The sequence below is a fragment of the Macaca thibetana genome, chromosome 5 (assembly GCF_024542745.1).
Source record: "Macaca thibetana thibetana isolate TM-01 chromosome 5, ASM2454274v1, whole genome shotgun sequence".
NCBI classification, from domain to species: domain Eukaryota; kingdom Metazoa; phylum Chordata; class Mammalia; order Primates; family Cercopithecidae; genus Macaca; species Macaca thibetana.
In genome coordinates, this window is record NC_065582.1 from 135,005,980 (window position 1) to 135,019,342 (window position 13,363).

Below are 13,363 nucleotides of genomic sequence, written 5' to 3' on the forward strand. Positions count from 1 at the left end.
TCAGAGAAAAATATTAGTGCTAAAAGCATAGAGACTTTTGGCTAGAAGATTAATTTGAAACAGAATAGAGTATCTTTGTCAACCATATATCTTTCCTTTCCCTATAAGCCTAGCATGTCACAGGTTTAAAAAGAGTATCACAAAATTAAAAATTAAAAATTAGAAAGACATTCTGAATCCTTGAAGTCATTTTCTAATGATACAAGATAGAATTATTCAAAGAAAAGGAAGGAAGGATATCATGCTTTCCTTTACTTGAATAATTAAAACTAGGTGCTATAATTTGCCTAAGGAATGTTCATGAAAATTTTTTTAAATTTCAGAACACTGTTTCATGAGAATATACAGTATTATTTCCCTTCAAGACTCTTCTATGTGAAGTACAAGATTATACACATAAATTAAATTAGTCTTCATATTTCAAAGTGCTCTCTCCCCTAGAAACAGAAACAGAAGTGACAGTCAGTTATCCTAGATAGTAAAACAGGGAAAACTCCCTGCTGTCCTGTGCTGCCATCACAGAAACCGCAATGCACTATCCCAACTCAGGCTGTTACCATCTCCTACCTAGAACTAGGAAAGAGTCTGTTTTCTTACCTCTGATTCTGCTGTGCTGCCCACAATCTATCTTGCAAGGCTACATCCAGATTAATCTCCCTCAAGTACCACTTTGACTGCACCACTCAGCAGTTCAAAATCTTTCATGAGAAACTTCTTTCTTATTGTATTATATGAAGTAAAACTCCTTGCCCTGGCACTTAAGGCTCTCCAAAATTTGGCCTAAATACAAATTACATGTTCAATTTATAGCAGAGCTATTTGCTCTTCACTAGAAATGTATGGTCTTTTCTGCCTCTATTGTCTCTGTCTGGGATAATTCTGATTGTAGACCAAACAGGTATCCGTCGAAAATTTACCGAATGAATGTTGAGCCCTGAGCACGTTAATTTTGTGGTTCACTAATAGAGAGCTTGAAAGTCTCTGCTATCTGTCAGAAATTAACCATTGAACGGCTCGAATTTCTAAATCCTAAACAAAATCATTATCTGAGACACACTGGAATGACAAAATTTTTGTTTATAATTTTTTGAGATGGAGTTTTACTCTTTCACCCAGGCTGGGGTGCAGTGGCGCGATCTCAGCTCACTGCAACCTCTGTCCCAGGGTTCAAATGATTCTCCTGCTTCAGCCTCCTGAGTAGCTGGGATTATAGGTGCCTGCCACCACATCTGACTAATTTTTCTTTTTTTCTTTTTTTTTTCTTTTTTTTTTTTCTTTTTTGAGACGGAGTTACATTCTTGCTGCCCAGGCTGGAGAGCAGTGGCGCGATCTCGGTTCACTTCAATCTCCACCTCCTGGGTTCAACGGTCCTCCTGCCTTAGTCTCCTGAGTAGCTGGAATTACAGGCATGCACCACCACGCCTAGCTAATTTTTGTGTTTTTTGTAGAGACGGGGTTTCGCCATATTGGCCAGGCTGGTCTCCAACTCCTGACCTCAGGTGATCCACCCGCCTTGGCCTACCAAAGTGCTGGGATTAGAGGCACAAGCCACCGCGCCCGGCCTAATTTTTGTATTTTTAGTAGAGACAGAGTTTCGCCACATTGGCCAGGCTGGTCTCAACTTCTGACCTCAGGTGATCCACCTGCCTTGGCATCCCAAAGTGGCAGGATTACAAGCATGAGCTACCGCGCCCAGCCTCGCCTCGGCATCCCAAAGTGGCAGGATTACAAGCATGAGCTACCGCACCCAGCCTCATTTATAATTATTTGTATAACCTAAGCAAAACTTTTAGGAAATTTAAAAAGAAAATAAAATAAAGTTGTCAGTAGATTAAAATACAGCAGACTACTATAAGATAAAGTTGTCAGTAGATTAAAATATAGCAGACTACTAACGTTCAAGAGGTAACAAAGCAGACAGGCATACTGCATGCTCAACACTGAAAAGCTGTTGTCTGGCTGCTTCTTCCTTTTAGTCACTCTGTTTCTCAGCCAGGTTAGAACGTTCTGTTACTTTGTATATAAACAAAGACTAATCTCAAGGCCAAATGCCCTTCTGCTTAAGGAGAAAAAGAATACCTATGTAAATATTTAATTTAGATTATAAAGTAACAAATGCCTCAAACAAAAATCATCTGGATGATTTCTGAAATTGCAATGGTGATAGTTTTCTATCATTTACACCAGGACTAAACTACCTGGTACAGAAGAATGAACATGGGCTTTGAAGATAGGGAACCTGGTTTGTATCTCAACTTGGAGACTATCACTGTGCAATCCTGAAACATAACTCCTAAGAAACTCAGTCTCACAGAAATAATTGTTACTACTTCTCAAGGTTGTAAGACTTAAATAAGAAAACATATAACAAGTGCTAGAACATGTCCAATATGAACTCAATAAATGTTAATTCCCTTCACTACTTCCCTGTACCACTTTTTAAGAGGGGATTTACTCCAACCCATGCTACCTCTTTCACTCAAGAATTCTGATTCTTACCCAACTACGGAGAAAGGATACTATCTTCAGTCACCTAGGTTATAAAAGGTAATTTTTGGAACTCCACAAATGAATTAGCATTCCTCTCTAAAATATCAAACTATTGATATATCTGCAGTGTATTATTGGAATCTTATTTGTGTAGTTAAGGATGATAAATACTGTGTGTGTGTGTGTAAGTTTTGGTACTCTGGACTTTAATATTATACAGTCATGTATCACTTAGTAATGAGTATGCATTCTGAGAAATACATCATTAAGTGAGTTCATCGTCATGTGAACATCACAGAGTGCACTTACACAAACCTAAATGGTAGAGCCCACCACACACCTAGGCTGTATGATATAGCCTATTACTCCTAGGGTACAAACCTGTACATCATGTTACTGTACTAAACACAATACTCTAGGCAACTGTAACACCATGGTATTTGTGTTCTAAACATAGAAAAGGTACAGTAAAAATATGGTATAAAAGATTTAAAACATGGTATACCTGTATAGGGCACTCACCACAAATGAGCCTTAGAAGGCTGGAAGATGCACTGGGTGAGTTGTGAGTGAAGGTAAAAGCCTAGGACATTACTATACACTACTGTCGATTTTATAAACACTACATTTAGGCTACACTAAATTTATTTAAAATTATTTTATTACCTTAGCTTGCTGTAACTTTACTTTATAAACTTTTAAATATTTTAACTTTTTGACTCTTTTGTAATAACACCATAAAACACAGATATTATATAGCTGTACAAAAATATGCTCTATTTTAAAAATTTATTTATGGCCAGATGCAGTGGCTCAAGCCTATAATCCCAGCACTTTGGGAGGCTGAGGCAGGAGGGTCGCTTGAGGTCAGGAGTTTGAAACCAGCCTGGCCAACATGGTGAAAACCTGTCTCTACCAAAAATACAAAAATTAGCTGGGCTTGGTGGTGCACACCTGTAATCCCAACTACTCGGGAGGCTGAGATAGGAGAATCACTTGAACCCGGGAGACAGAGGTTGCAGTGAGCTGAGATCATGCCATTTATATATATATATATATATGCATATATATATATATATGCATATATATACACATAATTTTTTTACTTTTGAAATTTTTGTTAAAAACTAAGACACAAAAACATGCATTATCCTAGGCCTACACAGGGTCAGGATCCTCAGTATCACTGTCTTCCACCTCCACATCTTGTCCCATTGGAAAGCCTTCAGGGGCATTGAAACACAGCGGTCATATTCTATGATAACAAGGTCTTCTTCTGGAATAATTCCTAAAGGACCTGCCAGAGGCTGTTTAGCAGTTAACTTAAAAAAAAAAAAATTGTAGAAATACATTCTAAAATAATGATTAAAAGTATAGTAAATATATAACCTGTAATAGTTGTTTATTATCACTATCAAGTATTATATACTGTACATAATTGTATGTATTATACTCTTCTGAGTGGCAGGCAGCACACGTTTGTTTACCCCAGCAACACTATAAAGACATGAGTAGGCCGGGCGCGGTGGCTCACGCCTGTAATCCCAGCCCTTTGGGAGGCCGAGGCGGGCAAATCACGAGGTCAGGAGATCGAGACCAGCCTGGCTAACATGGTGAAACCCCATCTCTACTAAAAAAATACAAAAAAATCAGCCGGGCGTGGTGGTGGGCGCCTGTAGTCCCAGTTACTTGGGAGGCTGAGGCAGGAGAATGGTGTGAACCCGGGAGGCGGAGCTTGCAGTGAGCGGAGATTGCGCCACTGCACTCCAGCTTGGGCAAAAGAGTGAAACTCTGACTCAAAAAAACAAAACAAAACAAAACAAAACAAAACATGAATAATACATGTTGCGCTACAACAGTGTATCAGCTAAGACATCACTAGGCTATAGAAAATGTTCAGCTCCATTATAATCTTATGGGATAACCATTATATACATGGTCTGTCACTGACTGAAACTTTATTAGGCAGCATATGACTGTACATCAAAGGAGGAAGATGTGTGTATAATTCTGGGATCAACTCTCTTTCCTTAAGACTTTAAAAGTAGTAATATCTGACCGGATGCGGTGGCTCACACCTGTAATCCCAGCACTTTGGGAGGCTGAGGTGGGCTATCACCTGAGGTCAGTAGTTCGAGACCAGTGTGGCCAACATGGTGAAACCCATCTCTACCAAAAATACAAAAATTAGCTGGGCATGGTGGCTTGTGCCTGTCATCCCAGCTACTTGGGAGGCTGAGGCAGGAGAATCATTTGAACCCAGGAGGTGGAGGCTGCAGTGAGCCGAGATCATGCCACTGCACTCCAGCCCAGGCAACAGAATGAGACTGGGTCTTAAAGAAAACAAAACAAAACAAAACAAAACAACAACAACAACAACAAAAACTCAATCAAGGCCAGGCTCAGTGGCTCACACCTGTAATCCCAGCACTTTGGGAGGCCGAAGTGGGTGGATTACTTGAGGTCAGGAGTTTGAGACCAGCCTGGCCAACATAATGAAACCCTGTCTCTATTAAAAATACAAAAATTAGCCGGGTGTGGTGGTGCATGTCTGTTATCCCAGCTACCTGGGAGGCTGAGGCAGGAGAATCACTTGAACCCGGAAGGCAGAGGTTGCAGTGACCCGAGATTGTACCACTGCACTACAGCCTGGGTGACAGAGCAAGACTCTGTCTGTCTCTCTCTCTCTCTCTCACACACACACACACACACACACCAAAGAAACAAACCCAAACCTCAGTCAACACCTCACATTACCCAGTTTACAAACAGTTAGAAATAATACCCCTCCATCCACCCATCTGTTCATAAACAAAGGAGTGGGCCAAACCAAATCCCTTTCAAGCGCAGACCTGTTCTTTGGGACGCAGGCAGCTCACTGGCAGCAGGCAGTGTACCTGTTGTTCCAGGAGGCAGTGCATAAGCTGAAGATGATGGTGGAGCTCCTGGTCCGCCATGCTGGAAGGATGCTCCAGAGGAAGGGGGAGGAGGGAAAGAAGTAGCAGGGCTGGAGGTAGGTGAAGAGGCCTGGTGCTGTGCTGCGTACAGCTGAGACTGCCCAGAATAGGAAGAAGCAGAAGATATGTAAGGGGTGTTAGGGTAAGCATTTGAAGTAGGAGGAGCAACAGGCTGCTGAGGTCGATACATTGCTGACCCCCCTGTTCCGAAGGGATACGGCTGGGCTGGTTGATAAGCTACACCAAGGAGAAGAAACAGAAATTTCAATTAGTTACAAGTTTATTCAGATAGTAGCAGAAAACTAAAAAGTTATCTCAGTCTATAGAAATGATTTTAATCAACATAAGTTATAATCCCAAATTAAAAATTTACACTGTTGAGGCCGGGCGCGGTGGCTCAAGCCTGTAATCCCAGCACTTTGGGAGGCCGAGACGGGCGGATCACGAGGTCAGGAGATCGAGAGACGATCCCGGCTAACACGGTGAAACCCCATCTCTACTAAAAAATACAAAAAAAATAGCCGGGCGAGGTGGCGGGCGCCTGTAGTCCCAGCTACTCGGGAGGCTGAGGCAGGAGAATGGCGTAAACCCGGGAGGCGGAGCTTGCAGTGAGCTGAGATCCGGCCACTGCACTCCAGCCTGGGTGACAGAGCAAGACTCCGTCTCAAAAAAAAAAAAAAAAAAAAAAAAAAAAAAATTTACACTGTTATATTTTTGAGGCTCAAATGCCCCAAATACGCTTAAATTCAATAGATTCAGTACTTGAAAAATGCCATCCCCAAACTGCTGCTGGTTATGAAAATCTTTGAATCATCAGACCCAAGAACTGCAAGACTGACCCTTTTCTGAGACTTTTCTTGATCCTGTGAAAAGACTACAGTGACCACCAGATGGAACCAGGGAGGAATTATATATTCTAAGCACCCCATTTTACAGAAAAAGTTACATGGAGTTTGGTGGCAGCTCCAGACCTTCCTCCCAGTAAGAACTGTAGGGTGAACACTATTGTTATGCATCAAATATCTTCTCCAACATCCAGTTAAATCACCAGCTACTGAAATTTTGAGTTTGAGCACAGTTCCAGATTAACAGCCAACTCTAAGATCCCTAACAAAATTTTACATACAGTATGAAGATGGTTAGTAAACAATCAGGCAAGGCAGCCAACTCATGCTTTAATGCAAAGACCTAAACCGAGATTAGGGAGTTGTGGACATTTTTTTTTTTTCTTTGAGACAGGGTCTTGCTCTGTCACCCAAACTGGAGTGCAATGGTGTAATCGTAGCTCACTGTACTCTCGAACTCCTGTGCTCAAGGGATTCTCCTACCTCAGCCTCCTGAGCAGCTGGGACTACAGGCTATAGGTGCCACCACACCCAGCTAATTTTGACATTTTTTTTTGGTAGAGATGGGGTCTTCCTTTGTTCCCCAAGCTGGGCTCACTCTTCACCTCAAGCAATCCTCCTGCCTCAGCCTCCCAAAGTGCTGGGATTGCAGGCATGAGCCATTATGCTTGACTTAGGGAGATATAAATATAAATACCATGACATTCTTTGTGACCAAGGGTAGGTATGAACCTCAACAGAGTGAATCTAGTAAAAGTGTATCTGTTCCTTATCTACTCTAAAGACAGCTTTCACTCTAAACGTTTGAGTGAAAAGGTTGTATCAAATTCATATTTATGTTGAGTAATAACATCCATTTTAGCACAGAACACACTCATTAAATCTTCCCCTTTGAGAATTTTATTTTTTTGCGCTTAAATTTTCAAACAATGCCAATATTTCACTTTCCATGTATAATTATTTTGTTTTAAAAATGCCACTAATAGATACGTCATTACACATTTGTTAAAATCCACAGAATGTACAACACTGAGAGTGTAAACTGTGGACTTTGGGTGATAATGAGACACTGATGTAGGCTCATCGATTGTAACAAATACACACTGTGGCACAGGACCTCAATAGTGGGAGCACTCTGTACTTTCTGCTCAATTTTGTTGTGAACCTAAGACTGCTCTAAAATACAAAGTCTATTAAATAAATAAAATGGAAAAACAGTAACAACAAATGCCCCTTGAAACCATTTTTCTAAAAATAATTTGTGTCACCTTGCCTGAAGAAAAAGAATACATATTAAATAATTTCTAAAATTCTGTTTCTTTGTATCAAAATGGGACACTTGATTCTCTTTAACAAGTCTTAGTAATAGCTGAGGAACAGGAATCAACTACTCTGAACAGAGTGACAAAGAAGCTACTTCCTAGCATGGTGATTCAGGCCACCTCCTAAAAAAACACGTTTTTTTTTTGCAGCAGGGACTCAGGAATCCAATGCAGAATGGTTCTTCCTTATTGATTTGACAATGACTTTGGGGCTTCAAAGTAAAGTTACTACATTGGATCATAAATACTGCTCTGAAAGGACTTTGGGGTCACATTACTTACGCTGTGGCTGTGGATAAGGTGGTACCTGGGTGTGCATATGACCTGGAGATGTGGGAAGCTGACCGGCAGCATTTGGATTAACATTTCCATGCATTATGAAACCTGGAGGTGGAGGATTTTCTCCCTAGGAAACAAGAACATGGTAAGAAGGCGGATTACAAGTAGAACCAGGAACTTCACCAGATGGAATTATAATCTCTGAAATGGAATTCTATGTTTATTTAAAAAAAAAAAAACAAAAAAACACTTTATTGCATAAGAAACATTGCATTTTGCATATTCTATCTTCCTCAGAAAAGCACATTTTCTGAGCAGCACATTTTGAATGATTAAAGATCAGACAGATCCAAAGTAATAATTGCAATGAATGGCAAAAGATGCTAACAGCCTTTAAAAATATTTATGAAATGTCACCAGGATTTTCCATCTCTACTAATTTCCATCCACTACTCCACTCTGTAAATATAAGTACAAATGCCATAAAGGGATCTTTTGTTTCTCTTCAATTTCTGCAATGCTAAAAAAAGAAAAAGAAAAAAGAAAAAAAGTCTTCAGTAAAATCAGATTTAAATCACTGCCAAAACCTTGGTTGGTGTTTTTGTAGTTCAAGTCAATTTAGAACTGCAAAAGGAGAGGAAGGATAAGGAAATAAATTAATTATACTAAAAACTGCTTCTTGCATCCTAAAAGCATTAAAATGCAATGAGCAGGCAGATGGATGGGGAGTGGGGGTGAAACAGCTTGAGGAAGGTGAGTACAGAACATATAACTATGTATATTTAGGTGAGCAGAATTCTGCTCAAAGAGGAATAATGAAGGATATACCTGTGTGTCAGAGGGAGAGGCTGCAGGTGGATGGCTGGGAAGGGCAGTAGGAGTTTTGTTACTCCAGGTAGTGACAGTAGGGGCAATTCTAACCTGAATTGAACAAAGAAATACCAATCACAGAAAATAAAAAATGAAAACGTTAAAAGAAGAAAAAACCCCCAAAAGGTATTAATAGCCAGATGCAAAGCAAAAGGTAAGATTGGCAAGATAACATACATTAGTCAGGCAACTGCTTTCAAGGTAGCTGGAATGCCCAAAAAAACAAAACAACAACAAAAACCACACAATCACAATGAAACAGGGAGAGGAAGGCAGCAGAAAAATCAATATGAAAACCTACGTCAAAGCACAAGAATAATGCCATTCAAGTGTCAAGTATAAGTGGGGAAAGTGAGGCTTTGTAAGTAGAGAAGGAAAAAAGACATTCCAGAAAAAAAATAATAATTGAGTAAAAAAGTGATTTTTTTTGGAAGCATTAATAGTATTCATGCTACTACTAATCTATAAACACATTGGTATAAGCTCTCTTTTCTGGATTTCATTACAGCCACAAAAATCATATTAGTCCAATATGAAGCTTAAAAATCATACAATCAGAGTATTAAAACTAAATATTAAAGATCATCCAGTCTAATCCCCACCCTTTATCGCTGACAAAACCAAGGTCCAGAGAAGGGAAGGGACCTATAACTCAATGGTGATTCCAGGTCGCCTGATTTCCAGGCCAGTGTTTTCTATACTACACTACGTTGCTTGCCGTAGAGGCCACTGGGTTTTTCTTTGTTTGTTTGTTTTTGAGATGGAGTCTGGCTCTGTCGCCCAAGCTGAAGTGCAGTGGCACAGTCTTGTATCACTGCAAGCTCTGCCTTCCGGGTTCACGCCATTCTCCTGCCTCAGCCTCCTGAGTAGCTGGGACTTCAGGCGCCTGCCACCATGCCCAGCTAACTTTTAGTATTTTTAGTAGAGATGGGGTTTCACTGTGTTAGCCAGGCTGGTCTCAATCTCCTGACCTCGTGATCCGCCCACCTCGGCCTCCCAAAGTGCTGGGATTACAGGCGTGAGCCACCACGCTGGGCCTATTTGTTTTTTTGAGCCATCAAAATCCTTTTTGTCAAGTAAATCTTTGCAGAAACTCCAAAACATTAAAAAAAAAAAAAAAAATTAATACAATTGACTCTTGAACAACATGGGTTTCAACTACGTGGGTCCACTTAGATATGAATTTTTTTCAACAGAAGTTACACTGAGTGTGCCTGACTCTCTTGCCTCCCCTTCCACCTCCTCCACCTTTTCTCCCTCTACCATCCCTGAGACAGCAAGACCAACCCCTCCTCTTCAGCATACTCAATGTGATGACAAGAAGGAAGACCACTTCCACTTAGTGATGAATATTAATGCTGAATAATAAATGTATTTTCTCTTCCTTATGATTTTCTTAATAACATTTTCTTTTTTCTAGCTTACTTCATTGTTTTTGTTTGTTTCGAGACAGAGTTTTTTGCTCTTGTTACTCAGGCTAAAGTGCAATGGTGCAATCTCAGCTCACAACCTCCGCCTCCCGGGTTCAAGCAATTCTCCTGCCTCAGCCTTCTGAGTAGCTGGGATTACAGGCATGCGCCACCATGCCAGCTAATTTTTTTGTATTTTTAGTAGAGACGGGGTTTCATCATGCTGGCCAGGCTGGTCTCGAACTCCTGACCTCGGGGAATCCACCTGCCTCAGCCTCCTAAAGTGTAGGGATTACAGGCATGAGCCACCGCACCCAGCCTGCTTATTTCACTGTTAAGAATACAGTATATAATAAATACAACATATAAAATGTGTGTTAATGGACTGTTCATGTTATCAGCAAGGCTTCCAGTCAACGGCAGGCTAATTTTAGGGGTTAAGTTCTGGGGAGTGAAGTCATGGATTTTCAACTGCACGCAGGGTCGGTACCCCTAACCCACATGGTTCAAGGGTCAACTGTAAAGGTTAAGCTGTGCTGCTCAAAGTGGAAGTGGAACTCCTACTGATCTGGCCTCCCTCTCCTCCCTTTGACCCTGCCTGTTAACACTGCATTAAAACCACAAGCTACTGTCCTCATTCATTCAGTATATCATAAGCTTTAATCAAGAAAATCACTGCTTTATTTATGATTCACTTTGTCTTTTCCTATAAGTATAACATTGGTAAATCAAAGTATAACAAATCTTTCAATGTTTTATCTTTTTCCAGAAAGATAAAGCTAAGGACATAAAGAGCAAACATTATCTTTCCCTAATGTAGAGCTTGCCTTGCTTCAGTACCATGACAGGTAGTTTGGTTTAACAAGATGCTTGGGAGTTCTAATCCCAACTTGGCCGGTAACCAGCCATGCAATGCTAAGAAATTCAAGCTCTGTGTCTTCAATTCTGGTGGGCTGCTTGACATCTCTGCTTCTCAGTTTTCCCAGCCATCATCTGTTCTGCCCTACCTATGTCATAGACTTTCTAAGTCTAGTGCAATCTTCATGAGCGGGGGAATTCAGTCTATTTTGTTCATAAATATACTCCCATAGCAGCTAGAGCAATGCCAGGCACTCATGGCAGGGTCTCAAAAAAATATTTGTCAAATTAATGAAAAAAGTCAAAATAGAGAGTATTCTAGATAGTTAACAGTTATATTCAAATGTAATCTCTGCTGATTAAGCACCAATCAAAAACATAACAGACAAAAGGACATTAATTTTTTTGTTTTTCAAGATTTTATGTTTACTTTTGCTATAACAAAACGTAAAAAGACTCCATCAATCCTATCAGCAATTTGTTCTGTTTTAAAACAGGCAGAGTACCTGTTAACTTTGCTATCAATCAAGACCATTTATTACCTATGGAAAAAATATTCTTCATTTAAGTATACGAAGGTTATCTGCTGGTCTGGAAATATGGAAGTTTCCATGTGAAATAGTAAAAGATACTAAGAAGCCACATTTTATGACACCAAACATTTGGTAATTTAAATAAAAGTATTAGTTCTTTTCACATTCCACATAATCTAAAATTTCACATACTTTTGATCATTCGTTTTTCTCTAATATCTAAATTGTCCAAAAAAAAAAAAAAAATCTGTATTCTGGATATACTTTATTGTGCAAATACAGAATACACTAAGCCTAAACCTATACTAATGATTAAAAATACTCAAAAAATACTATCTCCTAAAAATACTTTATAAAACAACCATATCACCAAGATTGTTCCTGTTACTTTACAGCTTGTTAGATGACTCAAATAGAAGTTTCAGTAACAGATACACATGTGTAAGTAAACTTTGAGTGACAGAGAAATAGAACAAATCTCCCTAGAGAGCTTAAAACCAATTTATATCTAAAATACAATCTCTTTGACCAAATGAGAGAGATGATTTCAAAAAGTAGATCATAAATACAACTTTAAGAATCTAGAAAACAGATCTATTATAACAATATATTGTCTAGTTTTACCATATCAGAGAAGGTCTCCTGCTGAACAAATGAAAACCACCAATTTGAAGAGAAATACAAAAGTGTTCCTACTTCATCTGGATGATATCACTCACATGGGGATAATATTGTTGAGTTTGAACTCTCGGCATCTGGTGGTGGCCAACTGGTCCAGGCCTGCCCTTGGGCAGCTGCTGTTTCTCATATGGAATTTTAGGTGATTCATGTCCTGCTACAGGCTCTCCTTGTGCTCTACAAAGTCTGTCACGAAGCTGCACGATATTTGGCTAAAAAGGAATGGAAAAACAGCAGACTGTTAGAGTTCACCCAGATATATGACAGCACGTTAATCTTCTTAATCAGATTATTCATCAAGATAACCCTTTTTGTTCATAATGCTGGGTATTATACAATAGACTCTGACACACAGATTTGACATTGCGCTTTCTACTACTCAAGACTGGCACCAAAGGTCCATGACATACAGTGCAACTTGTAATTTAACGGAGGCAGAGATTTGAATTATACCTACCTCATGGTTACTATGCAAGACCAGTATTACTTATCACTAGTACTCTTTTGATGTTTTTTTGTGGTTACCTAACGCTCATAAATCACAAAACTACTTTAAAAACTATAACTAAGGCCAGAGGCGGTGACTCATGCCTGTAATCCCAGCACTTTGGGAGGCCGAGGTAGGAAGATAATGAGGTCAGGAGATCAAGACCATCCTGGCTAACACGGTGAAACCCCGTCTCTACTAAAAATACAAAAAATTAGCTGTGTGTGGTGGCGGGCGCCTGTAGTCCCAGCTACTGGGAAGGCTGAGAATGGAGGCAAGAGAATGGAGTGAACCCGGGAGGTGGAGCTTGCAGTGAGCCAAGAACGCGCCACTGCTCCAGTCTGGGTGACAGAGTAAGATTCCGTCTCAAAAAATAAAAAACAACTATAACTAAAAGAGGCCACCAAAGAGAATCAACTACTAAAGATGGTTACTGAAGAAAATGGTGATTTAAGAAAGAGATGAAAATGTTAAAAGAGATTTTTGAAATAAAGAGTAAGATGTGAAATTCAGATCTGTAGCTCATATAGATCTACATGCATAGAGACTTACAAAAGTATGAGGTGATCATATATATGCTCTAAGTATTAACAAATAACAAAAAGGCAATGTGTTAAAATGTTTCAGCAAGATTT

At 39.7% G+C, this 13,363-nt stretch overlaps 2 protein-coding genes across 47 annotated transcripts in view; one reads left to right on the forward strand and one right to left on the reverse strand.

The window, feature by feature from the left end:
• MRPS18C (mitochondrial ribosomal protein S18C) overlaps positions 1–13,363 on the forward strand; it is an 856,900-nt gene that overhangs the window by 183,892 nt on the left and 659,645 nt on the right. The window lies entirely within an intron of this gene.
• Positions 1–13,363, reverse strand: part of SEC31A (SEC31 homolog A, COPII coat complex component) — an 80,606-nt gene that overhangs the window by 19,622 nt on the left and 47,621 nt on the right. For 12 of the 44 annotated variants that reach the window (XR_007725634.1, XM_050790069.1, XM_050790067.1 and 9 more), the window contains 4 exons: positions 12,283–12,453; positions 8,722–8,814; positions 7,897–8,020; positions 5,343–5,684 (listed from right to left, as the gene is read on the reverse strand). Coding sequence is in view for 43 of the 44 variants with exons in the window: in XM_050790069.1 (XP_050646026.1) it covers positions 5,343–5,684; positions 7,897–8,020; positions 8,722–8,814; positions 12,283–12,453 (730 nt within the window). In the remaining variant the exon portion in view is untranslated. The remainder of the gene's footprint in view (positions 1–5,342; positions 5,685–7,896; positions 8,021–8,721; positions 8,815–12,282; positions 12,454–13,363) is intronic. The other 32 variants (XM_050790098.1, XM_050790095.1, XM_050790096.1 and 29 more) reach the window with 5 other exon arrangements.